Source organism: Sceloporus occidentalis, unplaced genomic scaffold (genome assembly GCF_023333645.1).
Source record: "Sceloporus occidentalis isolate IW3139 unplaced genomic scaffold, rSceOcc1.0.p SCAF_79, whole genome shotgun sequence".
Taxonomy (NCBI): domain Eukaryota; kingdom Metazoa; phylum Chordata; class Lepidosauria; order Squamata; family Phrynosomatidae; genus Sceloporus; species Sceloporus occidentalis.
In genome coordinates, this window is record NW_028317059.1 from 241,549 (window position 1) to 269,455 (window position 27,907).

The 27,907-nt window shown below is 42.9% G+C and overlaps 1 protein-coding gene across 1 annotated transcript; it reads right to left on the bottom strand.

Annotated features, from left to right (window-relative positions):
- On the bottom strand, positions 1-27,789 carry LOC149285348 (ficolin-2-like). Its single transcript, XM_089495318.1, has 6 exons — positions 27,729-27,789; positions 27,519-27,632; positions 1,944-2,071; positions 1,175-1,304; positions 824-958; positions 1-242 (listed from the first exon to the last, which is right to left on the bottom strand). Exons 1-6 carry the CDS (start codon positions 27,787-27,789, stop codon positions 1-3), a joined length of 810 nt encoding a protein of 269 aa, XP_089351444.1.
- Positions 27,790-27,907: the final 118 nt, after the last annotated feature.

A 27,907-nucleotide genomic window follows, 5' to 3' on the forward strand; every position in this document is an offset into this window, starting at 1 on the left:
TTATACGGGCCTAGCCTTCATTTCTGAATATTTGAATGAGTAATGAAAGCCTTTAGCTTGTACCCAGTCGATGCCGTGGGTGTAGCTGCTGTGCTGCCCCTGCAGATACCGTCCGTTCAGGTTTGAGTGATGGCAGCTGTTATACCACCAGCCTCCGTAATACGTATTCGCACGTTTGCCTGGACTGGAATCTCTGTCCTTGGTGGAGAAGGGCATGTCGGCATGAACATCCAGGGAGTTTCCTAAAGCAGGTAAAACAAAACCATTTAACCAGGTGCTGGAACCAAAGAATATCATCATCCGGAGATCAATGATCTTGGGCAAGATACATGAGGGATTCCCGTAAAACAGATGCAGCGCATCATTTATTCTCCTACAGCGATGGAGACACCCACTTGAAGGTCGCCATTGTAGGAGATCATGATATTTACCTAAAGCAAGTGTTTGAATTAAGGTGCGACCTGCTTTATGGCAGCGCATGTCCTTAAATGCCTGGCCGTGGCGTACCTGCGTTACCTGTAGCGCTGGGCCGGGCGATGCCTGCGTTACCCATGGTGTTATACCGGGCCGTAGCGTTCCTGCGTTGCCCATGGTGTTATACCGGGCCATGGTGTTATACGGGCTGTGGCGTACCTGCGTTACCCGTGGTGTTATACCGGGCCATGCTGTACCTGCGTTACCCATGGTGTTATACCGGGCCGTGGCGTACCTGCGTTACCCGTGGTGTTATACAGGGCCGTGCCGTACCTGCGTTACCCGTGGTGTTATACAGGGCCGTGCCGTACCTGCGTTACCCGTGGTGTTACACAGTGCCGTGCCGTACCTGCGTTACCCGTGGTGTAAGCTCCTAATAGCAACTTGTAATGTTCAGACTCTCCTAAAATTTTGAAAGACGCGTATTTGGCAAAATATTTTTTCGCTTCAAAGTCCTGTAGGTCGATGCGTAATTCCCACGTGCCTGAAAAAAAGGTGGAAACGGGAGCCGTGTTAAAATAAGCTACTAAAAAAAATATAACTGATGTATATTAAAGCATATTTTGTCTGTGAATAGGTAATTGAGCCGACATCTATCCGTTAAACGGGAGAGACCGGGAAATGTACAGAACGCTTCAGGTGCCAAAAACGAGATGTACAGAAGAAATCATAGGCCTAAAATTTTATGTAAAAAGATCACCTGATGAGGTCAGCATATGAAGATTATCATTTCCCAACCAAAACTCGTTCAAAGTGCTGCCAAACCCCATCTTATAGGAATTCCAGTCCCCGAAAAAATCCACCGAGCTGTCCCACCGTCTCTGGAAAACCTGCACAAAATAAAAAAACAAAACACTGAGATCAGACATCCCCCGTTTATAAATACATTCATTAACATGCCAACCGGAAAAGCAATACGGTATATATTTTTTTACTTTAATTATTTTTTCCCCCAAGTATCTTGAAAACTGTCATGAAAAAAATTTTTTTTAATCACCGACAATGACCATTGTAGAACCAGATTTATTATTTTTTTTTTATTTTTGTGCTAAAACATTTTTCTCCCCTATATATACATATATTCCTAGAGGGAATTGTCTATCTTCAAAGAAGGATGGACATATAGATATAAGTATAACTATTTCTTGGCTTTTATCACTTTCCTTTTTTTTTTTTTTTTTTTTTTTACATCACAATTGTGTTTTTGGGGGGGTCACATATTGACGATTTATTATACAAATATATTTTATATCTATATGATATTTGACACACTTCATATATTAAATAGAATATATTTATTAATATATATTACATTATAATATTATATTTATTAAATACGTTAAATTTTCGTACTGATTATATACCATTGTGAGATTTTTATGAATGAAGAGCATTGGATCAAACGGTAAATGGAATATATATTGTAAAGATATTTTCTACATATTTCATCTTCCCTGCTGAGCACTTACGATCCAGCCTCCGCCGTCGGTGTGCATATCACACAACACCTTCAGGGGCCGTTTGCCATCCGGGTATATTGCGTACCAGTCGCTTAGAACGCTTCCCTGATCCAGAACCTCCTTACAGTTCCTCGGAGCTAAAAGCGAGAATTAAAAACACAATACGTCAAATAGTTGCATTTATTTGGATTCAAACCCAATAAGTAAGCAATAATAACGGTGAGTTTGCTGTATAACAGGAAGAATCTAGAATACAGAGGTAATAAGTACGTTACGTGGATTCATCCAATAAACAATAAAATAACGATAAAACGGATCCAATGAACGGGCATTAAAACACTCTGATTGTCTGGTTGTGTTAGTGTGAGTGCCTGGGTGTGTGTGCTTTAGTAAAAAGATTGTGAGGAGAACCGGTGTGTCCCAAAAATAGTGTGTGCTAAATAAGGAAATCTCTAAAAATACTTCCCTTTTGTTTTCTCACAGCTGCCTCCTTAAAAACAACTCTCTCCAGGTGTTGTAAAGTATAGGTTCAATTTCAATAGGGGGCGTTCATGTAAGAAAAACAAACGAAACAACAATAGTGTAGACCGTTCAGACGATACGGTGTTAATTATATTGCGTTAGTTGCACTCACAACAGTGCTGAAGATTTGTGTCTGTTTCTCATTCCCGTCTCATAGCAGCTCGTGAAAAAGGTAGTAAATGGTTGCACTCACGGAATCCAATGCACATACAATTATGTGCAAGGTGCACTCAGGGAGGGGGGGTAGGGGAAGCCCACGGTGTCCAGGATCCCTTCTCCAAATGTCGTGGAATTTCAGGTCCAATCCCCCGAACGCTGTGATACAGTGCGGCAACTTCTTCCAGCCAGGGAGCGGGAAAACCACCCCCAGAGAATAAACAACTGCTGCTTATATTTAAAAATATAGATTTATTATGGGAATATCCCTTTTATTTAAATTTTAAAAAAGTACTTTAAGATATATAAAATATAAATCTGTAAAATTCAAACCATTAAGTGAAATAAAAAGTCTTTCCTCAACGCGTTTCGGCTTTAATGGCTTCCTCAGGAAAAAAGTATTTGATCGCTTCTTCCACTCTTTTTATGTGTTAATTCGTTGTATTTTCTTCCATGTACGCTAGATGGCGGTGCAACGTTGTTTCCCAGAACATGAGGACGTGTTTGTTGTACGCACATGTACACTAGGTGGCGCTGTTACGTCATTCCACAATACGTGAAGACGTATTGGAGGCTGGATGTGCGTACTGGCGTCATTCTGTTTATACGCGTCCCCATAGAAACGGCTTCTCCTTCTCCGTAGGGCTGTCTCTTTTCTTGGTGTTGCATCGGGTCCTAGTGTCCTGCTGTGCTGTGAAGTGCAGATGGTAAGCAATGACATTTGAAGACGGATTAACATGAAGGTAGTATAAACGCTATAGGATGTAAACGTTTAAGGATTTGATTGCATGAATGAGAAAACATTAAACGTGGATATATGAACTATAACTAAACATACTATGGGTTTTGTTTATACATAAATGTCTATATGAATCCAGGGAAAAGAGAGCAATAAGGGTGGAAAAGTGCCAAACAATAATACAAAATACGAAATATTGGAATTATGTATAATACATATAATACATATACAATGTCTATTCCCATGATTCAAAATTGATTAATTGAGAAAACAGGACATGAATTACAGTATCGCGGGACACCGTGTTTAATGCTTGAATTGTTAATGTTCCCAAGATGTTCCTAAATTCTTCCTTTAAGTGGTCTGATTGTTCTTCCCCCATACTGTGCACCACATGGACATTGTAATAAATAAATTACAAATTTGGTGGTGCAGGTGATGAATTTCTTAATTTCGTATGTAGTCCCTGTCCTATTACTGATAAAACTGTTCGTTTTCCTTGGTAGGTAGGTGCACATCTTGCACCTACCGCATGGGAAAAAACCAATGGGTTTCTTGCCCAGAAAGGTATTAAAATTAATTTCTGTTTTCTTTGTTGGGAGGAAAATGTTTTTCAAATTATTTGTGTTTTTTTGTATATGATTTGAGGTTTTTCCAGTAAGAGGGGACCTAAAATGTCATCGCTCTTCAGGACATGCCAGTGTTTCCGCAATATCTTTTTAATGTGGTGAGCCTTAGTATTATATTCCTTAATGAATGAAAAACTTAAATCTTTCTTGTTCATATTATGTTTGGGCTTTCCTTTTAGTAGATGAGATCTATCCATTTGTTCCACTTTCTGTTGACTTCTCGCTAATAACTCTATTGGATAGTGTTTCTCCCTAAATTTACTTTTAACATCTGTGGTGTGTTTAATAAAGTCCTGGTCCCGTGTACAGTTCCTCCTTATTCTCATCATCTGTGCCGTGGGGATGTTATCTAACCATGCTGGGTAATGACAGCTTGTGTAATCAATGAAACCATTGGCATCGGTAGCATTTTTATAATTTCTGGAGCATTGCCTTCTGTGAATAGTTCCACATCCAAGAATTCAACACTTTGCTTTAGTATGTTGAAAGTAAATTTTAGGTTGTATTGGTTCTAGTTGATGTATTCTATAAATTGATGTAATTTATCCAGTGTTCCCCTCCATATAATTAACACATAATCGATATATATCTCTTCCACAGCACCAGGTCTGCTTCAAATGGATTGTTGTGCCATATCTGTTCTGCTTCCCATTCGGCTACGAAAAGGTTGGCGTAACTCGGCACGAGCCTGGCACCCATGGCTGTCCCGCATGAATGGCGGTAAAACTGGTGTTCACACCAGAAATAGTTATATTTCAAAATAAAATCCTTCCGATGTGTTGCATGTTATCTCCATGTTTAATGCTATCTCAATGAGTAGTGTTATGTCCATGTTTAATGCTATGTCCATATTTAATGTTATCTCTATGTGTAATGTGTGACAGTGTAAACCCCAGGGAGATGCTTAGTGTGGCATTTGGGTACAGGTGCTATCCAGATCGTAAATATGGGTCCCTGGGGTGGAGCAATTGGAGAGCAGGGTGGGCCAATGCTCCGTTTCCCCATGCTGTGGAAATGCCATGCCGAGTTTTCCAGGAGGCAAGAAATCTGCAGGATCCGGTCCGGGATTCCAATGGGGCCGGCATCAGGCACAGGAGCTGGACATTAAAAACCCCTGGAGCTTGATACTCAGAGAGACTGTTGGGGGAAGAGGAAGTTCCCTGTGCTCCCAGGGCAACGAGAGGCCCTGAAGAAGACAGTCCCTGAGCCAAGTGAGGCAATACCTGCCTGGACGTTCTGTGTGTTGTCTGGGGGAGGTTTTCCAGAGCCTGGCGTAGCTGGGTCTGGCTGGGAGGTTGAGGTAGTGGGTGATTAGGCTGGTCAGTCTGGACCAGCATAGTTCAGTTAGAGAGGGCTCCAATAGGGAGCTAGGTTTTCTTTTGCAGGTTTCACAGATATGCAATACTTTTATCCAGCAAAAAGAAACTTCACGTCCGGATCATCAATAAGTCGTCACAAACACATCAAGGCCATCCTCCCTAAGCATATGTATTTCAGCCAGCAATACACAAGGGCACATACCGTGCAACAGTCAAACAGCGGTTTTTGGGGTTTAAGCGGTTAAAATAAGGAGAAAAAAAAAACAAAAAAAAAATAAAAAAAAAAATGAGCTGCTGTTCCTGGCTCTAATTGCCCTAGAGGACTGTGCTTAGGACCCCTAAAAGTGACATGTATGGCCCTCATGCTATAGGGTTTGTCACATATGGTGGAGGATGCGGGCAAAGCACTGCTATGGTCTGTGGGCAGAAAGCAGGAACCAACAAAAAAAAATGAGCTGCTGTTCCTGGCTCTAATTGCCCTAGAGGACTGTGCTTAGGACCCCTAAAAGTGACATGTATGGCCCTCATGCTATAGGGTTTGTCACATATGGTGGAGGATGCGGGCAAAGCACTGCTATGGTCTGTGGGCAGAAAGCAGGAACCAACAAAAAAAAAATGAGCTGCTGTTCCTGGCTCTAATTGCCCTAGAGGACTGTGCTTAGGACCCCTAAAAGTGACATGTATGGCCCTCATGCTATAGGGTTTGTCACATATGGTGGAGGATGCGGGCAAAGCACTGCTATGGTCTGTGGGCAGAAAGCAGGAACCAAAAAAAAAAACCAAAAAAAACCACGCCTTATTTTTAACCGCTTAATCCCCAAAAACCACTGTTTGACTGTTGCATGGTATGTGCCCTTGTGTATTGCTGGCTGAAATACATATGCTTATGGAGGATGGCCTTGATGTGTTTGTGACGACTTATTGATGATCAGGACGTGAAGTTTCTTTTTGCTGGATAAAAGTATTGCATATCTGTGAAACCTGCAAAAGAAAACCTAGCTCCCAATTGGAGCCCTCTCTAACTGAACTATGCTGGTCCAGACTGACCAGCCTAATCACCCACTACCTCAACCTCCCAGCCAGACCCAGCTACGCCAGGCTCTGGAAAACCTCCCCCAGACAACACACAAAACGTCCAGGCAGGTATTGCCTCACTTGGCTCAGGGATTGTCTTCTTCAGGGCCTCTCCTTGCCCTAGGAGCACAGGGAACTACCTCTTCCCCCAACAGTCTCTCTGAGTGTTCAGCTCCAGGGGCTTTTCATGTCCAGCACCTGTGCCTGATGCCGGCCCCATAGGAATCCCGGACCGGATCCTGCAGATTTCTTGCCTCCTGGAAAACTCGGCATGGAATTTCCACAGCATGGGGAAACGGAGCATTGGCCCACCCTGCTCTCCAATTGCTCCACCCCAGGGACCCATATTTACAATCTGGATAGCACCTGTACCCAAATGCCACACTAAGCATCTCCCTGTCACAAATGCTATGTCCATGTTTAATGCTTTATCCATGTATAAGGCAGTGTCAATGTTTAATGTTATCTCCATGTTTAATGTTATCTCTATGTGCAATGCTATGTCCATGTTTAATGCTATTGTCAGGAACCACTTTTTCGCTGCCTGAACCATGGCTTTTTTTATACCTGTGGTGTTTAAATCTGCTACCACTAGTGGCCGCCCTCTGGAGCACTCAGAACTCAGGTGTGCCTTGTTACCTGGGTTGAGCCCTAGCCAATACATCCAGCTGGGCCTTGTTACCTGTGATTACCCTGCCTTTATGAACCTGCCCTGCACTTCAGTCAGGGCCTTTGTATTGAAGTCTATGGATCTTCCTGCTGTGGCTCGGCACCTGTACTGTTCCTGGTTCCCTGCTTTGTGTCCTGATCAAGCGGACTCCCTGCTTTGTGTCCTGATCAAGCGGACTCCCTGCTTTGTGTCCTGATCAAGCGGACTCCCTGCTGTGTGTCCTGATCAAGCGGACTCCCTGCTGCGTGTCCTGATCAAGCGGACTCCCTGCTGCGTGTCCTGATCAAGCGGACTCCCTGCTGCGTGTCCTGATCAAGCGGACTCCCTGCTGCGTGTCCTGATCAAGCGGACTCCCTGCTGCGTGTCCTGATCAAGCGGACTCCCTGCTGCGTGTCCTGATCAAGCGGACTCCCTGCTGCGTGTCCTGATCAAGCGGACTCCCTGCTGTGTGTCCTGATCAAGCGGACTCCCTGCTGTGTGTCCTGATAAGGCGGACTCCCTGCTGTGTGTCCTGATCAGGCGGACTCCCTGCTGTGTGTCCTGATCAAGCGGACTCCCTGCTTTGCGTCCTTCCAAGCAGACTCCCTGCTTTGCGTCCCCATGAAGACCATTCACCTACATCTGTTACGATCACCTGAGAAATCCAACAAGCCTGTTACCAGTATGAAAAAGGAATCTTCTAGGAAACGTGAACCCCTTACCACAACCGAATTGCAACAAAGGCGTGATGATGAGGCTTGCTTTTACTGTGGCAAAAAGGGACACTGGATCACCCAATGTCCTCTGAAACCTCCCAAACCCTCTGTACTGATTGAACAGTCTACGTCACAAGCACAGAGCTCTCCTAAAAGGGGAAGTAGCTTTATTCCCCAGGACAGTGAACCCATGGAGTATATACCACCCCTGGTGATTCCTGATGCTTCTCAAACTCCAGTGGATGTCCAGGTGAAGCCTGATGACTGTTCTGTGATGGAATGCAGCTTCTGTGATTCTACAGTCTGTGGCAGTGTGGGTTGCTCCCATATGGATGAACTTCCTATTGCTTTCTGTTCAGCCATGATTGCAACTCCTATCACTCTTACCTCAGCAAAGTGTGATGCACCATAGACTACCATAGCCCCTAATATCTCCTCTGGACTGATAGCAAAGATTCATGACCCTATTCCATCTCTGAGGAGGAAGGGGCCTTCCATCAGTGCTTCCCATACCAAGTCTGCTTCTCCTGTTTTGAACCAGTGCAGTTCTGGTACTACCCCCCTGCCCCCAGTAGTGCCCTGGGTACAGGGCAGCTATGTGACCCCTGGTACATGGAAAGAGAAAGCACTGAATCATACCTTCTCATCAACTTCTTCAGCCTATGATTGCACCACAGATAACCTTTCCTTTGATTGTGTTATTACCTCTAATGGCAATATAATCAGAAATGAAGACCTGGAGATCTGTGAACAAGCTTTACCAGGGGCTGCTGTGGGTCATCCTCTCTTGCTACACCACTACTCTGCCTACAGAACAATACCAGAATCTGAGGCAACTGGTTCGACAGTCACTATGGCAGAGGGCTGTTATATGCCGGGGTCAGTGTCTTCCAAGCTCCGAACAAAAGATTAGAGACCAGCGGGAACTACGCATGTCATTCCTGGGACAGCAACCCCAGGAGCAATGGGTATCCGAATTGGACAAGCTGGTCCAACAGGAGGTAGAGCTGGAAAATTACTATAGGGCTCTGCAGTGGTATACAGAGAAGAATGTTCTCCAGAGGGCTATGACTTTGGTGGCCCAGGATTATTATGGGATAGTCTTCAGGATCCGGACTTCGGAAGTACAGCGGAGTGGCGGATTCAGAAGATGCCCTAACCCCAGCTGAAGCGCTGGCAACAGGGCAGGGCATCGCTGGCCTCTGCCCAGCACACACCAAAGCTGCAGGAATTCAGGGAGATACAGCGGCCGACCCGCCTCAGCAGCAGAAGCAGGGAGGTGGAACAGCCGGTCCATCTCCCCAGCGGCAGAACCTAATTCCGGGACAGGAGGAACCTGACCTCCCTCCTCAACGGCAGCAGGAGCACCAGGGAGGGGATGCAGGAGACATAACTCCCCAGCGGTACCCGGAAGATGGCGCAGCCGGCCCATCTCCCCAGCAGCAACAGGAGCAACAATTTTGGGAGGGCATTGATGGGCCAAATGAACTGACTGACTACGGAGTCAACCCGTTTGGGGTTTCCTCCTGTGTCAGTCCAATTTGGAGGGGGGAGAATTGTGACGGAACCCTCAATCACTGGGACCACTGGAGAGGCCTAACTGCCAGCCTCCTCCCTGTTGACTATGGGCCCTGGGTTTGTAAAGACTTTTGTGGCTACCCCCAGCAGTATCATCTCATCACTGTCTGAGGGGATTATCTCCAGCATACAGCCAGGATCTGCAACCAGGGAGTGACTGCCATTGTTTCAGTTTAATGTTGTATAAATCAGTCCCCCGCCCCCCATTGTATTGTTAATCTCGTTACTGCCCCTGTTGTCTCTGGGAGGCAGATTAAGGGGGGCAGTTTGTGTCCCAATATCTTATTTTATGTAAATGTGTGTTTTGATGGATATATCCAGCCTTGTGTGTCCGAAATAAATCAGTCTTCGTTTGGTTTTACCCTACACTGAGTCTCGGCTAGTGACTGGGGAACCGGGGAAAGTGTGTTGTCCCAGGCTAAGGGAGCACAAGACAGCGGAGGTAGTCGGTCGGACTAGACAGCTCCATGACAAATGCTATGTCCATGCTTAATGCTATGTCCATGCTTAATGCTATGTCCATGCTTAATGCTATGTCATTGTGTAATGCAATGTCCATGTTTAATGTTATCTCTATGTGTAATGCTATGTCCATGTGTATCATTATCTCCATGTTTAACGCTACTCCCATGTTTAATGCTATGTCCATGTTTAATGCTATGTCCATGTTTAATGCGATGTCTATTTTTAATGCGATGTCCGTTTATATTGAACTGATGATGTTAAGGCAGTCTATTAAAGGGAAAGAGCTTGCGGTGGAGGCATAATCATCCACCGAAGCTTTGTGCTTCCGTGTTGTCAATTACGTTTTGCCTTTTCTTTTCTACAGGTATAAATACACAGTTAACCTCTTAGTGTCCAGAGGGAAGGACAATCTTTCAAGCCATGGTTCCCCAGAGGTTTCCACCCTTAGGTGGTTTTTCCTCTCCTGCGTGCTGAAAGGTGACTCTTCGTGAGTCTCGAGGTTGCTTTCAGGCCTAATTAATTGGACTATTAATTTTGTAATTAATAATAAATAAATTAAATTACCATCAGTTTCTGTTGTGTTTTTTATACTATTGACTAAAAGTAGGTGTAACCATATGTAATAACAAAAATGAATGGAGTTTATCCAGACCAATGGTTCGGCCCAACCAGTGTGTATGCTAAAGAGCTGCAGGGCTGGCTTCCTCAGGGCCCTTTGCCAGGTATTTCATGCTTTATTAAAAAACACCAATGCACAGGTGTACAAAAAGGACAATGTATGAATTTAAAAGGTTACAAATTTGCATCAGTGCGTCTCATGTTTAGACGTCACTTACATCTTCACACACATCATAGTTAAACATTTAGAATGAGTAATGTTATACAAAATACTAAAACCCCATATTTTTCATATATATCTAAACCCTCACTAAATCAGTTAAATTGACAGAACATACCCCCAACAACAATTCAGGTGTCCAGATTGTATATGCATTTCGAGCATTTTAATTGGGCTTATAAGGTGTATATTGCTGTTTTGGAACTGTTTTTTTTTACATTTAGTATGTTGGGTTTGTAACTGGAAATTTTAAACAAAGAAGCCATGAACACCACCCAATCTAGGATATGTCACTAGTGGTTTCAGGACACAGTCCAAGCAGACATTTGGCCACCAATCACTGCCGAAATTAGCTATAGAAATACTTTGTTGAATTTTTTTTCACCAACGCTTCTGTGTTTTTTAGAAATTTTTTGGCACAGGTTATGAGTTATGGCAGAGAAATCCAGTATGTGTTTTTTAGATTATGGAAATACCCTACATGCATAGGTTTTTTTACATTATTTTTTTTTTTTTTAACTTGTCTGGAACAAACTTTTTGATAGCTGCGTAGAGTTTTTATATAGGTCATGTGCCATCAAAATACCCTACATTTTCATCTTGTTTTACTAAGTTGCAGCAATCCTACGTTTTTTTTGTTTTTTTTTATCTCAATTCAAATCTCCATTTATTCAAGGTATGCGTAAAGACAAGTTATAGTGTGTACATAAGAGGAATGAGAGACACCTCCCACGTTTGCACAGTAAAACAACGGTCCGCTAAAACAAATCGGTAAGCATACCAGGTTCCGAAAGACTCTAGAATGAACAGTGAACAAGACCAGATACGGAGAGGAGATCAACATACTGTGATCGTGTCAGAAAATACAGTATTACAAAAATACAGAAGTATTAATAAAAAATAAACATAACTAAAACAGAATCAAAACACTCCAGGATGTCATTGCAATCCTACTGTTAAAGCAAAAGCAGAACGATATATATATATATTATTGAACATTTCCAATTCCCTATTTTTGTATGATACAGAGACCTGGTAGAGAGGGACAGGAAGGGCAGTGGTACCTAAGGAGTCTGTCCTAATACCTTTTTTTATAGCAGACTTTTTGTGCGTTTGGTGGGGGGATTGTACAAGGAAAATGCCATTTTTGTCTTTGGATCAGAGGATGTTTCTCAAAATCTTTAGCTGGAACTGTAGAAAAGTGTAATTCTTTCCAGTTCCAAATTTATCTTAAAGTACCTATGTATTAAACACAGAAACTTGGGTCAGGTAGATCACAACTTTTGTATACCATGTTGTGGTCTTGCCTAACACTAGGTAGGGATGTTGACTTTGATCAGAAAGGTATACCCCACCACGTTTTATTGTTATTGATAATGCACTGTGGTTTTGGGAACTGTGCATCACCCTTACCTCTGACATGTACCAGCACCAAACTTTCATTGTGTATGGAGGAGAGAACATACTCTACATGTCTTCACAGAGCACTTTTGTTTTGGGTACACCAATTGGTGGATGGAAGCTTTTTAGGCTGGGGTGTCATATATATATAAAAAAAAATTAAACAACTCCGGGCTGGTATCGGAATTATCTACCTGGATACCAAAGGTACATACATTTCTAGTTTCCTATTTTTCCTTCTTGCTACATAACCCTGCACCCACTGATCTTTATACTTTTTTAACCTGGTCCATGCTATAAGCACATAAGCTTTCTAGACCTCAGAGGTCTTTTCGTCACCATTTCTTCTGTAGGAGAGACCTCTGATGTCCAAACATACACCTTTCAATAGAAATCATACAAATATTTTAAATACACGATGGATACTTAACATAGACACAACTGTACAATGGAACTGACAACATGTTTATATTGTTTTAAAGATACAACACCTGGCTTCTTCAAAATATACTTAATGAATTTTTTTTTAATTCAATCTGAATCCCGTTATGAGCGATGTATTCCTGGTTTTCATCACATTGGTTACAGATCTTCAATTTTATCTGGCAAGTGGGTCCAATACAAAAGCCCGACAAATGGAGATATTATTATATTGTGGAGCCTTGAACAAGTTTTCTAGTGTGAACTCTTAATTCAACTCTTTCTTATTCATTTATTGAATATCAATGCACTTATTTCACTTTTTTCAATTGTTTTTTTTTTCTCTCTAATTAATGATATAATTCATTATGTTTACTATGTTTTCGACATGGTAAGACGTGGTAAGTGGTAACTAGGTACCGGATAATTTGAGTTCCTCTAGACATATATACAGTGCACGCCGTCCCAGTGTCCTTAAACAGTTTGGTGGTTTCATGGTAACGTGAAAGTGGCCATACCAAGTCAGGACTCTAGGAACGGAGCTTAGAATCATGTTGATGCATTGTCATCTTTAAAGAGTTTCTTCTGAATCAATGTCATCGGGAAGGTTCATACAGGTTATCAGAGAAATATAGAGAAGAGCATCTCTGGATAGCTTCATCCTACTGATGGGAATCTCCGAGCGTGGTTTCTCCTTCTCTGTAACATAAGTTACATGCACCGGGCCTTTGAAGTCAGTTGTGGAGATGTTGTCATGTGTGTTCCGATTCATGTTGACACTTGAGTACTTCTGCGTACTCTTTGTAAGAGGAGTCACAGCCACCCCAACGCCTGTGCGAAGGACAAAGAACCATTTAAACAAGTGATATTCATAAACTGAATCGCAAATCTGATGTCATAATCCAACTCCATGAGTAAAATGACTACATTAAGCTTATTGCACGGCTTAGGGACAGCATTAGAACTCTTTGCTGTGTGATATACATGTATGTTGTGCGGATATATATATAGGCAATAAAGCTTGCTAAAATTGTATGTAAATACCCTTCTGCCCTCAAGCGTTACCTGCAAGAGGAGTCCAGACCGCCCAGTATAGGGTTATAGATTTCCACATATCAACACAACTATTTCCAAAGTGGGCAGAAAAGTCGCTTCCTGCCATATACGTGCCAGCCTTCCTACCGCCTGACACATCGCATCTCTCCCCTTCTTCGCAGCACGGGCTGAACGATGACAAGCGCAGCGCACATACGAGGTTCTCTTCCTGGGTACAAATAAAATCTTAGCTGCCATTGGCTGCACTGTTCAGCTCTGGAGTTATTTTTGTATGATTGGTCAATACATAACAACTCCCCTGCAATGCATGTGTTCTTCCTGTGTGTAAGTGTAAAGTGTCAGAGAAATGTATGCCCCGGGGGTATCCTAATCTCATTCTATTGGTGAGATTATTTCAAGTGTCACAAATCAGGGATTTGTATTGTTAAAGTGATGCTAAAAGGAAATTTGGGGCTTTAGTCATGATTTTGGCCATCTTGCCTTTGCTAAGGTCACAGACTCCAGCTTTTACTGACTATATCTCCCCAAATTAACTGGATCAAAAAAAAACACCCATAAAAACTTCCTATTGCACAGAATGGTGAGTGTGTGGCTTTGTAAACCAGTGGCCCTCCGGGAATTTGCCTCGTATGCCAGATGACCAGTCCAGGCCTAGGTCTACTTCTTAAAGGGAGCTAGAACACATTTACAGAAGGGGGTACATAGAAAACTAATACAAGTCACATAGAAAGGATCCAGTTGTTAAAGAGGAAGAGAGATAAAGGGGAGAAGAGAGAGCAGGAGAGATAAACTGAAAGGGGGAGAGAGATGTGGACAAAGGGTGAGGTATACAGAAAGAGGAAGTGGAGAAAGAGGAAGAGATGTATATAGATGGGAGATGTGAAAACGGAGAGAAAGAGAAGGAGAGATAGGGAGAAAAGCAAGAGATAAACAAATGGGAGAGATAATGAGAAAGGGGAGGATCAAAGAGGCGTCTGTCTTCTTATTTATATTTATAAATACTCCAAGCTCCAGCTCTTCCATTTTGTAACGGAGAAGGACTGGAAACATAGGCGCCATCAACGCAGGAGGGGGTGGCGGTTCATGTGTACGATGGGCTCACATGAGTCTGCCCACGAGGCGGCAACAAAATGAGGTTTTGCCTAAGGTGGCTAAAACCCTTGCCCCAGCCCTGAGCTGAACACATCTCCCTACATGTGATATACTTACAACAAGTCAGCTCTAGCACTGGATCGGTGAACACTGCAGGAGAGGGTCTATTCAGACCCCCATGCACAAGCACGATAAGCATTCCCATTGATTTGAGTGAATCAGTGGCAAACAGTGACCACAGACGAGGAGGGAAGCTGCAGCAACAGGGCTACAACTTCTAGGTCATATAAGTGCTCTATTGCATTTTAGTTTTGATGAAGGCATATTAAAGTAACCTTCACGACAATGGCTGCTTAGCTATGATTTTCGTTTTTCTCATGTACTGTAACCACTCACATTATATATTGGGGGGGTTCAGGACAAGAAAATATAAGAGTCCATTATTTTGATCATATCATATAATGTATTAAAAATATATATATAGTAAAAATTGAAAATGCTTTTTACTACAAGAACTAATGAAAATACCTGCTAAATAGATTTTAAAATTTGCCCTGAGTTTAGAAATAGCCAATGTTTTTGTATTTTTGCAAGTTATAGGGCAATAAGTACAAGTAGCATATTACTATTTTTAGTAAAATGTCCCCTTAAGTTCTACACTATTCACATACTATCCAACATGTGATCCATGTTGGAATCTTGGACCCAGACTCGCATAGCTTTCTACCATTTTGTTGGTTGCATGTAGTTGCTGGTATGTTTTCAAAATCCAGGCCAATCTTCTGCCCCAATTCTCATGTTTGCAGGTGAACTAAAAGCCTGTGTGATACCTAAAACAAAGTCCACGTTAGTGACCCATTTCAATATAAATGTTTATATTAATGTATTTGCTAAGAACAAGACATAATTTATTATTCAGAAAATAAACTCTCATTGCCAATATAGCTAACTTAAAGATGTGTGTAACATGTAACACTGAAGTTTTATTTGATAAAGAAGGAATGGCCATTTGAAGTCACTGTGCTTAGTCGAGTTTTAGCTGATTGTTAAGATAAACCAACTCTGAATTCATACTTCTCTCTATGTAAAACAAGCGGATTGAGAGTATCTTTTTAAGCATGTTTGCAGGGATCAGTTGAACATCAGATAATCACTTGTAAATTCCTGGTGGATACTGTGATGTTCTTGTACTCAACGTGTAGCTCTAAACTAAGCAAATGTACTAAAAGTTGCAAACATACTGTATGTCAAAAAAAATAAAAAAATCTGCTTCATAGGTAGTTTAAAATAACGCATTTTGACACATTTGTGTCTACAGTGCATTACTCCAGTTACCCAGGAACGCAAATCAAAAACTCTGTAATGGCATTAAATGTATCAGTAAATCAGACTAAAGCTTCCAGGGATAGTGATAAAAATCTTTATCATACCCTTTGTAAGATTCTAGTACTGGTTGTTTTTCATACCCTCTTTATAAAAGCCTTGCTATATGGAAAACAATTGAATAATAACATCTTGGTGATACTTACATTACATTCTTGGATATACACTATATGGACAAAAGTATTGGGACACATGACCATTACACCAACAGGGATTTTTATGACATCGCATTCTAAATACATAGACATTAATATGTAGTTGGACTCTCCTTTGCAGCTATAACAGCTTCTTCTCTTATGGGAAGGCTTTCCACAAGATTTTGGAGAGTTTCTGTTGGAATTTCTGCCCATTTATCCAGTAGAGCGTTTGTGAGGTCAGGCACTGATGTTGGACGAGAAGGACAGACTCACAATCTCCATTCCAGTTCATCCCAAAGGTGTTTGATGGGGTTGAGGTCAGGGCTTTGTGCGGGTCAGTCAACTTCTTCCACACTAAACCCATTTTTATGGACCTTGCTTTGTGCACTGGGCACAGTCAAACTGGGATAGGAAAGGGCCTTCCCAGGGGCATAACTAGAAACCACGGGGCACTGGTGCAGGCCCCCCAACTGCAACAACTAGTCTGTGCCTTCCCCTTACCCTCCCTTCCAACATATGTAAACACACTTACACAAATTACAGACACTTACTCATACTCACTGACACACACTCCATCTCACCCCACGTACGCAATTACTCATCCATGCTCGCACACACAAGTATACATCTATGCTCACATACACGCACACACACAAGAACACATCCATGCTTTCACACACAAGTACACATCCATGATCACACACACCTACAAGTTAACATCCATGATCACACATACACGTGCACAGGAATGCTCATACAGGCACACACATATTATACATATATATATATATAGATTTATTCACGGGTAATGCCTCTCGTTTAGACTTAATCTAAAGTAACATCATGGCTGCTGAGGTTTATACTGCCTTTTCATTAGTATGGTCAGTTCTATAAGAAACCTGCATATGTAGCCTAGAATGTAACCTCATTGATATAATTTGTTACTATGGAAAAGTTATACTCCGCTTACATGATTTCACGTTACATCACTTTTTTTCTTGGAAGCTTCCAAGGTGTTGCCTGTACTCAGCACCATATGTGGAATATCACCTTTAGGGATAAAACATTTTGAATAGATGTCTCTCTGAATAGGGACACCATATTGCATGTATTGTTGTTTTAGAGGACTCTTTATCGAGTAGAGTGTCTCTTTATAGGACTCCTGTTATGTAATCACAGTCTTCAAGCCTCTCAAATCATCCTGCCTTTACACAGACATTTCGCTTTGTATTTATCAATATTGCTTCCTTACACAATACCTTTCGTCCATGGTCTATCCGTTTCTGTCTTATCACAAAGCATAAGATACAGGAGAATATTAACCTGAAAGAAAACCGAGGCATTTATGTTTCAATTGTATACATTAGGTCGATAAACTCACAAGCTGTGTTTGCTTGTCAAGTAGCGTATGATGAAGTTTAATATACAGAACCAACCTACAAATGTATATACTGTATTTTCTCGATTATAAGACGAGGTTTTTTTCAGAGCAAATGCTCTGAAAAATACCCCTCGTCTTATAATCAGACCTCAAATAGGTCTGACTATGAGACAACTAAGATCCAGATCCCCCGCAGCTGCAGGGGTCCTGGATCCTCCTGTCTTCCCCCCCCGCCCCACTTACCGGTACTTCCCGGGTGGGCCGGAAGGTCCGTGGGCTGGGCGGCCGGCAGACTAACCATGAAGACAGCTGCTGAGCGGCTGCAAATGGCATTGAACGCCTCCCTCGGTGCCAGGGGTGGGCTGGGCAGGGGGGGCAATTGCCCCCCAGGCTGCCCGAAATCTAATCAAAGCGGCCGCTGGGTGCTGATGCGGCCGGCCGGCATCGGCACCCAGCAGCCGTGTGCGATGGCCGTCTAGTGATGGGAGCAGCGTGAGGGGTGAAAGCTCCGCCCCCTCGCACTGACCTTTCACCCCTCACGCTGCTCCCATCACTATACGGCCATCAGATTGCTGGGAATGTAATCTGAACGGCCGATGCGTGCTGATGCCGCCGGCCGCCTCTGCTTCAATACTTTTTTTTTACTTTATATGGCAAGCCGATCCAGCTTACCATATAAATAAAAAAAAAGTGTTAAGGTAGCTCCGGCCGGCGGCATCAGCACGCACCGGCTGTTTAGATTACATTCCCAGCAGTCTGATGGCTGCATAGTGATGGGAGCAGCGTGAGGTGGAAGCTCCGCCCCCTCGCACTCAGACTGCTGCAGCACCGGATGTCAGGTCAGTGGCATCCTGTCAGCATAGAGGAGAACAGTGTGCAGCTACCAGGAAGTCAAGAGAAGTAGAAGGTGAGTAAAATAATGTATTTTTTGTACTGTATAATGTTTTTTGTATTTGTTAAAAACAAAAAAAATCGGCATGTGTGTGTATGTAAGTGTGTCCCCCTATATGCCACTCTGCCTCCAGAAATGCCTTATACCCCCCCTATATGCCACTCTGTCCCATGATATGCCTTTTAACCCCCTATATGCCAGAGTTGCATATAGGGGTATAAGGCATTTCTGGATGCAGAGTGACATATAGGGGGTCAAAAGGCATATCTGGAGGCAGAGTGGCATAAAGGGGGTTAAAAGGTATATCATGGGGCAGAGGAGCATATAGGAGGGTATAAAGCATATCGAGGAGGCAGAGTGGCATATAGGGGGCATAAGGCTTTTCTGGAGGCAGAGTGCCCCATGATATGCCTTTTAACCCCCTTCATGCCACTCTGCCTCCAGAAATGCCTTTTAACCCCCTATATGGCAGAGTGGCATATAGGGGGTTAGAAGGCATATCATGGGACAGAGTGGCATATATTATTTTTTATTTAATATGGCAAGCTGGATCGGCTTGCCATATAAAGTAAACAAAAATGTCCCATGATATGCCTTTTAACCTCCTATATGGCAGAGTGGCATATAGGGGGTTAGAAGGCATATCATGGGACAGAGTGGCATATAGGAGGGTTGAGGCATATCAGGGAGGCAGAGTGGCATATAGGGGGGTATAAGGCTTTTCTGGAGGCAGAGTGCCCCATGATATGCCTTTTAACCCCCTTTATGCCACTCTGCCTCCAGAAATGCCTTATACCCCCCTATATACCACTCTGTCCCATGATATGCCTTTTAACCCCCTATATGGTAGAGTGGCATATAGGGGGTTAGAAAGCATATCATGGGACAGAGTGGCATATAGGGGTATAAGGCATTTCTGGATGCAGAGTGACATATAGGGGGTCAAAAGGCATATCTGGAGGTGGAGTGGCAAAAAGGGGGTTAAAAGGCATATCACGGGGCAGAGGGGCATATAGGAGGGTTGAGGCATATCAGGGAGGGAGAGTGGCATATGGGGGGTATAAGGCATTTCTGGAGGCAGAGTGACATAGGGAGTAAAAGGCATTTCTGGAGGCAGAGTGGCATATAGGGGATTAAAACGCATATTATGGGGCAGAGTGGCATATAGGAGGGTATAAAGCATATCAGGGAGGCAGAGTGGCATATAGGGGGGCATATGGCTTTTCTGGAGGCAGAGTGCCCCATGATATGCCTTTTAACCCCCTTCATGCCACTCTGCCTCCAGGAATGCCTTATACCCACTATATGCCACTATGTCCCATGATATGCCTTTTAACCCCCTATATGGCAGAGTGGCATATAGGGGGTATAAGGCATTTCTGGAGGCAGAGTGGCATATAGGGGGTTAGAAGGCATATCAGGGGGGCAGAGTGGCAAGCCTGGGGGCAGAGGTGCATAACTCGGGGGTAGGTTGTCAAATGAAAGGAAATAAAAACCAAACATGTCTCAATCATAGCTTTTATTAAATATGGAAAAACATAGTCTACATGAATTAATAAAGAAATAAAAGTTTCTTACCAGAATACCGTGAAGAATAATGTGATCAGTGTTTAGTTCCACTGAATAAAATGGAACTCTTTCATCTAAAAATGTTCGCAGTAGTAAATGTTTTGATCCCATTATGTATAATGTATTTCATTTATTAGGGCCTTTTAACACTTTTGCTTTCTGGCATTTTAATACAAATAATGAGATAAAAAGAATGGCACATACTGTGACTCGGGTGTGTATAAGGGGTGCGTGTGGGTATAAGAGCTTCACCGTGAGATAAACTATATGGGGCTGGTCTCCAAATTTTTCCAGGGCTGCTTTTCAGTCCCAGTCCGGCCCTGCCGGTGTGCAGCTGGGGCAGCGTGTAGATGTTCCCCGCACCGGTGCGGCAAATTCTCTCTGACAGTCGGGGAAGGTCTGCACGATGGACGCAGACAACCCCCGCTGCTAGCCACACTTCCTTCCGGCTGCAGCGGAAGTTGTTTACGCGAATCGCATAGACATCTACACGCTGCCCCGGCTACATGACAGAGGACTTAAGTACCGGTAAGTTTGGAGGAGGGAGGGGGAGTGTTAAACGGGGGGGCATAAGGCATTTCTGGAGGCAGAGTGCTCTGTGAAATGCCTTTTAACCCCCTCAATGCCACTCTGCCTCCAGAAATGCCTTTTTAACCCTCTATACGCCACTCTGCCTCCTGAAATGCCTTAAACCTCCCTATATGCCACTCTTTCCGATAATATGCCTTTTAACCCTCTAAATACCAGAGTGGCATATAGGGGTATAAGGCATTTCTGGAGGCAGAGTGGCACATAGGGGGTCAAAAGGCATATCAGGGGGCACAGTGGCATTTAGAGGGTTAAAAGGCATATCATGGGGCACAGTGGCATATAGGGGGTATAAGGCATTTCTGGGGCAGATGTGCATAACTGGAGGGCAGGTTGGAAAATAGAAGGAAATAAAACCAAAATATTTTTCGTAATCATAGCTTTTATTAAAAAAAATAGTTTACATGAATTAACATTTACCGGTAAAACTTTTTTTCCTATAGGGTCGTCTTATATTCAGGCTTTTTCTTTTTTTTCTTAAATTAATATTCAGATTTGGGGGGTCGTCTTATAATCGAGCAAATACGGTATTAACTATATCAAACACCTGTGTTTTTTTGTTTGTAAATAGGTTTGTGAAGAAGTGTATATAATAAAAATACTATATTTTATAATTGCACTGGACTTTTTTCTGCCTTTAAGAAGCGGTTTACATGTTACCATATTTCTATGTAAGACTACATTTTGGTTCAAAATATTACAGAAATTATATTCAAGGTTGCCTTTCATTTAGACCTCTTCTGTTGCCCCATGAGTGTGGTGGACGATTACCTTAAGATGACATGAAAAACCCCATGCCTGGGCAACAGAATCCTGGTAGCCGTTTAATACAAGTCCCTTGCTGCATAAGATCCTGGACCAGGTTACACGTAACAAATTGTTAAGCAAAAAGAGAAGTTCAATACTGCATGAAAAATTAGATTAAACTTTATTATTGGTATACTCGTTCATACAATTAAAATAAAATATTTAACAAGCAGAGATAATACAAGTGTTTTTCTTCTTTACTTGTGGCAGCAGAAGATTCTGCAATAGAAACAAAAGACTTAATATTAATGGTTATAATGGCAAGAGGTCAACCTGAAGTCCATCTTTGTGCAGGAGATTATGCGCAGAAAATCTTTTTTTTTTTTATATATATATCAAATAGGCATACCTGGGAACTCTCTGTGTTTGACCTGGAGATCTCCAGTTGAAGTACCTACCGGTTCCTCCGGGTCTCGGGAGCGGGGTCTTGATGCACCCCGCTCCCTGCCCATTTGCCCTTTAAATGGGCGTGTTTCAGTCTAATTTCTCCTACCTTATTTACGTATTTACCTTCAGTATTAGCCAACAACCTCTATTGCCCTCTTTCCTTTCCTTTATTCTTGTACTTTTACTAATGCTCTATTTTCAGTCCTTAAACTTGGCTTACTTCTGTCTATCTTCTTCCTCTGCTTCCTCTACCACCACTGCTACCTCCGCTATCTTGACTTCCTCTTCTCTGATGCAATGCAAAGAAAAAAAGTTGCTTTACAAAGAGTTTTAATTAGCATGCTTGTGAACTAATAAAATTCCTCCTTGTTTTCGAGGTTAAAGAATAAGATTTACTCTCCAAATCAGGGGCGTAACTTGAAACCTCAGGGCCCCGGTGCGAGAATCTATTAAGGCCCCCCCCACCCCCAACCCATCTATCCCTTTCTCACTATCTCCCCTCTCCCTCCCTACTTCCCTTCTCACAATCTACCCTCTCCCTCTCTACACCCCTTCTCACGATCTCCCCTCTCCCTCCCTAACCCCCCCTTCTCATGATCTACCCTCTCCCTCCCTACCCCCCTTCTCACGATCTACCCTCTCCCTCCCTACCCCCCTTCTCACGAGCTACCCTCTCCCTCCATAGCCCCCCTTCTCTCGATCTACCCTCTCCCTCCCTACCCCCCCTTCTCACGATCTACCCTCTCCCTCCCTACCCCCCCTTCTCACGATCTACCCTCTCCATCCCTACCCCCCCTTCTCACGATCTACCCTCTCCCTCCCTACCCCCCCTTCTCACGATCTACCCACCCACTCCCTCCCTACCCCCCTTTATAAAACCTATAAAACCCACATAGCTACTGTCTCATTTCTACACTCATGAAAAAAAATGAGATGTCCCATTGAAATAATTCTTTTATACACAGGTTATTCTTAATTCTGTTTCCTATTGGTAACTGTATTTAACTCTTTGTGTTTTGTGAAAATGCAGCATTTAGTAGCAAAGCAGGAACAGCGAGCCGGTCCAGAGTTACCCGAAACATTCCTGATTACACAGAACAAAAGAATTTCATGAAACTGTACTGTCTTCCCTGTTTTTACACCGACACTGGTTAGCGCTAGCAAAATACCACTATAAAATCTAACATTTCATTTAGTAAAGTACAGGCCATTGGATTTAGTGACCTGATCTGAGCAAATCCACAGCGCGGAAGCACTTAATTAATCCCAGCGATCCACTTCATTGATTACAACCTACAGTGCAGCATCTCAATCAAGTTGGCACCTGATGGGGAAAGACGAGACTTGGGCAACGTCCTTTTATTATCCGTCTCATGAAATGTTAGGATAACGCATTAATTGCACTGTATTTAGTTGGTTCATTTACAGTATATATATATATATATATATATATATATATATATACGTAGATATATATTGTCTTGGTTGTTGGCTGAAGTTGACTGATCCATTATATATTTCATTTACTAAAACCTAGAACCATCATTTTGTATTTCAACAATAGTTAGATCTCACGGTTGCCAATCTTTTGCCTTTTTTGTGTGTTTACAATATGGGATAAATTAACTGAATTCGTCGCCCAGGAAGCCTTAGGCACATTTCTTCTTTAACGGACACAATGTAGCCTCTTGGGCGACGACTGAGGCTCCTGTTGCACCAAGCTTATGCTAGCCGGTTAAAAAGGGAGATCACCGATCTCCCCAACCGGCCCACCAATACTATGGAGGACTGAGAAGAGTCTGATCAGATACCAAAAACATTGTGCATGCCCGTTAATAAATAATAACAAAATGATGTCATCATCACCAGTGTCAAACGGTCTACTTGTGCATTAAGAGGATTCTGAAGGCCACCTACACCATTTGGTGGCTAGAATGGACCTTGGAACATCTACTCCATCATGATATAGTAGCTATTAAACAATTCCTCCAGGACTGTTTAGTAGCAGGACTGTCAGAGGATTAACGCACCGTTACCCCCGAGGCTGCATGGGCGTAAAAGCTCGCATATTTCTTTTGTTTAATATGTTACCTTTTCCCAGCACGTCTACCTCTGAGTCTTCCTAGAAGAACTCAGCAGAGCAGGAATTTTATTTAATTAAAAAGTCTGGGGACAATTGCTGAAAAAAGTCGGTTAACGACAAAACGAGACGAGAAGCAGCTCTGCAGAACAGAGTTAATTGTACCCCGGAAATTCATTTTCTTCATCGTTCTAAAAACTTAAAGCGATGGCTGCGGCTGCACCTGTCACCGTCCCCAATGGAGACATTATTTTATCAGAGACGACGAGATCTCCAAAAGTCATTAACATCAGCGGAAAAGGTCAGGGGTAATTTTTATGGGCAAATTCAGTGCTTCGTTGCAAATAGCTGCTCCAGGACAGGCTCGGCCGGCTTATGATCCTTTCACATTTACCAAGACCACAGTCTCATGATACCCCAGCCACAATTAAAGTGCCACCCTTCCCTGACGCAGCCACATTCGTCTTTAGTTTCTCCCGTCCAATGTTGCATTTGTTCGTTCATTATTCGGACGAAACGGTAGAATTCAGCATGAAATCACAATCAAGTCTAGTGAGGATGGCTCTCCACGTTTGCTGTTGGCTTCCCTGGAATAATCTATACTATTTCAAAATATTCTAGATTCTTTTACTTTTGGTAAAAATAGAACTATGGTGGTTTTTAGCAGTTTAGGGGTGACTAATATATATAATCAATATATACAGTATATATATATATATTAATTTGTTATCCTTTTAGCAACATCATTTCTAATTAGTAATTACTTTTCTCATCTTTAATGAAATCTCAGAATTTCAATAATCCCAATTCTATGTTCCAAAGCATGTTTTGGAAACATTGGCTATAATCCTAAATAGGATCACAGAAAATAAGATAACCCCCCACACACACACCTATATATAAATATGTGACATTTGAGGCAAAAATTCAGAACAGAACAACGGTTTACCTGATTATTTTATTATATTATTTTTGGGATGGGACATTCAGTGTTACTAAAAGTGATGTTTCTAACACTAATTAGTTTTAAAAGTGTTGAATTCTTCTCTTATTCACGTAAGCACTAGCTCTGTCCCAACTCCGTGGGAACCCGGCCGCTGCGGGCAGACTTCTACAGGTCCACTCTGTGACCGCTTGCTTACAGTAAATCTGGATGTTTTACTGGATTTGCTTGGTAGATGTGTGCTTTTCCCCAGAAAACCACATTTTGTCATGTGTAACGGCAAACGTTTTCTACGTTTTTATAACGGCTGTAAATCCTGAGCACATGTCGGACAGCGGAAAGAAAGACTCGGAGATTCACATTCCAAGCGCTCAATTAGCTCTGTATTGAGGTGTAGACATGGATACAAGGCCAGCGAGACTTTACTGCCAGGTGGGAGAATTATTGGTTATATATGGGGGGGAGGTTTGAACACAAGGAGACCCTGTGCTGAAGTTTTAAAGAGGGGCAGCCACGTTGTTGCTCAGCGGGAACTTCTCGCTCCTCTCTTCCTCTGGAATTCCAACTCGTCGACCATCCACACGGCGCCCCTTATGTTCTCCACTCTCACAAAACATTTATGGAGGCTGAGGTTGTGTCGCACTGCGTTCTGAGGGAGAGAACATGGGGGGGGGCATTAAACAGACTGCAAATACCTCCATCTGTCTACGTGCATTATCGCTCCATATCCCTGGCTTACTGGGAAATACTAAAATTCTTGTGATGGAATGTACAGAATAAGGATTTCCAATAAACTTCAATGAAAACAAGATGACGAGGGGCAGTTAAATTTACCCGTAGCTGTAATAATCGTCATTCTGTGTGCTTTTGTATAATAAATGAAAAATTTGGTGCAATTTATAAACAGGACTAGACCAGGTACCTCTAGGGTGGGGTGGACAGAACATTGAGTGGGTGGGGCCTGTATAGGAGGGGGTGGGACTTCAGCCACACAAAGGTATTATAAAATTAGTATAATTATTATTATTATTTAAGGGAGAAGAGGATGAAGAGAAGAAATATTCAGGAAAAACAAGAAGCTAAGTAAATGGCAGGAAAGGTGGAGTATGGAGAGTAGTGGGTAGAGAGAACAATAGGGTCGGTGGGGTAATAGTGGCACAATTAATGCGTGGGTATGCCCAAGAATTGTGTCAATGACAAAAACATTATTAAAAAAAAAATCATATGTCTACGCAGCCTTAAGCACATTTATCTAGAATCACTCCAGAATTACTTTCCAACAGCCCTGACCTTTCTTTTATCAATGAGACATTCGCTTCCTCCGTACCTTGGACGAGAAACTGAAACCTTGCTACATCTGCCGCTTTAGTTTTTCTGGTACGGAAGGAGAAGGGGTCCTGCTCTTGTAAGCTTACAATCTATTCCCTAACATGATCTCTACCAAAAAATGTTTTACCACTGGTGAAAAGAGTCCCTTTTCTGCGGGACGATGCCGATTTAAAGCCAATGTTCAGGGTAGATGCCCCAGTTTGGTGGGCAGTGGGGATCAAGGACTGGTTGAGGAGATCCCCTGATCACCTCTGATCTCCCCTGACCAACCCAGGGAGCTGAAACTCCATTGCAGCGCAGATCTCCATCACAGCTCTCACGTGGCCACAGAGCCGAGCCAAGGAGTGCACCCGGGGGCCATTCAGACGAGGAGCGCAGCGCGAGGGGCAAAGTCTGTGCCGGCTGAATCCGGCATATTTATTTATTGGTTTCTAACCTACTTACCATACAATGGCTCAGATGTTCCAGAATCTCTTTTGTCTCCTGTTGGCAAAGAAAAGCACCAGAGATTATTAAAGCAGAAGAGGTTTCCCATTTATAACGAATATAGATGAATGTAACGGCTGAACCGCTCCATTCCAGAATCAGGAGTCCATAACCAAGGAGATCCCGCTGAGGACGTTACCCCTTCTGAAACAGATTTGTACGAAGCGTGCATAAAAAGCGTAGGCGTTTTTTTGCCTTTGTTTGAAGAAATTTACCATGTTGATGCTGTTGTCCCGATTGGACAATCAGAATTGTATTTATTTCTGTTTGTAACTAAAAATTTGGAGCCCCCGGTATGCGGCAGAAATAATGTGACGAAACGCGCCATAATACTTTCTGCGCCATAATACAGAAATAGCCCATCTGGGTCCGAAAACCCATAAGGACCATACTTAATGCATAGTTAAAACACTAAGATAACTTATACATTACACAGGGCCAGCTGATCCTTTCCCGCAGGAGATGATCGCTGGCGTTGCCCTTCCTGATGCATAGCGAGGTCAGAGAAACTCTCTCCCAGGCTCCATCTAGTGAATACACGGCTAGCTTTTAACCCCTTAGGGACAATGGGCGGTCCCTAAATCCATTGAAAACAATGCATTTTGAGCCTGTACATGTACGGGCTTTATCATTAAGGGGTTAAATATCTTTCAAATGAATCAATTCCAGCTCGTTTTCCCAGCATCTCCCTAAAATGTACATCTGCCGATAAAACACAATTTTTTGAAATGTACATAAGCGGCGAACAAACCTTTTGGCCCTGGGGGTCCAACTTTGCCAGGTTAACATACAGATCCTTTAAGCCCTAAAATAAAAAAAAATAGCAATTTAAAATATATTTATATCATCGCTACTTTCCTGTATGCCTTCGTTAGTAATTAAATTATGGGTAATTTAGTGGGAATTCTACAATAATGCAGTGAAAATACGGCTGTGCTCCGCACTCACCTCGCTCTCCCGACAAACCGGCTTCTCCCTTTTGACCAGGAGATCCAGGGAAGCCGGGACATCCTCTGAGAATAGCCAGCTTGTCAGAGTCCCCAACGCCCAATATCTTCACGTCTGAGGATATAAGAGTTACTAGTCAGAGATGTGAGACGGAAGAACGTGACATTAACTAGTACTAGCCATCCGGCACGTTGGGCAAGTGCCACATACTCTGCGGCAGATCGGGTGCTGCAGCATGATATGCTGGACCAAAATGCTGGTACCTAGGCATGATGGGACTGTGCTCGCTGTGATTGCTGTTAGCAATCACACTCCTATCATGCCAAGTCAGCCAATACACGCTGGTACAGGATGGCTGTAAGTGATGTGCAGACCCCATACTGCTGGCA

What these genes read in the sequence shown, in the direction of transcription:
- LOC149285348 (XM_089495318.1), bottom strand. Translation starts at nt 27,789, where the DNA reads ATGCCTAGGTACCAGCATTTTGGTCCAGCATATCATGCTGCAGCACCC. An exon ending in TCATATGCTGACCTCATCAG is followed by an intron (nt 959 to 1,174) that starts GTGATCTTTTTA and finishes CCTTTTTTTCAG; the next exon opens with GCACGTGGGAATTACGCATC. An exon ending in TTACACCACGGGTAACGCAG is followed by an intron (nt 243 to 823) that starts GTACGGCACGGC and finishes TACCTGCTTTAG; the next exon opens with GAAACTCCCTGGATGTTCAT.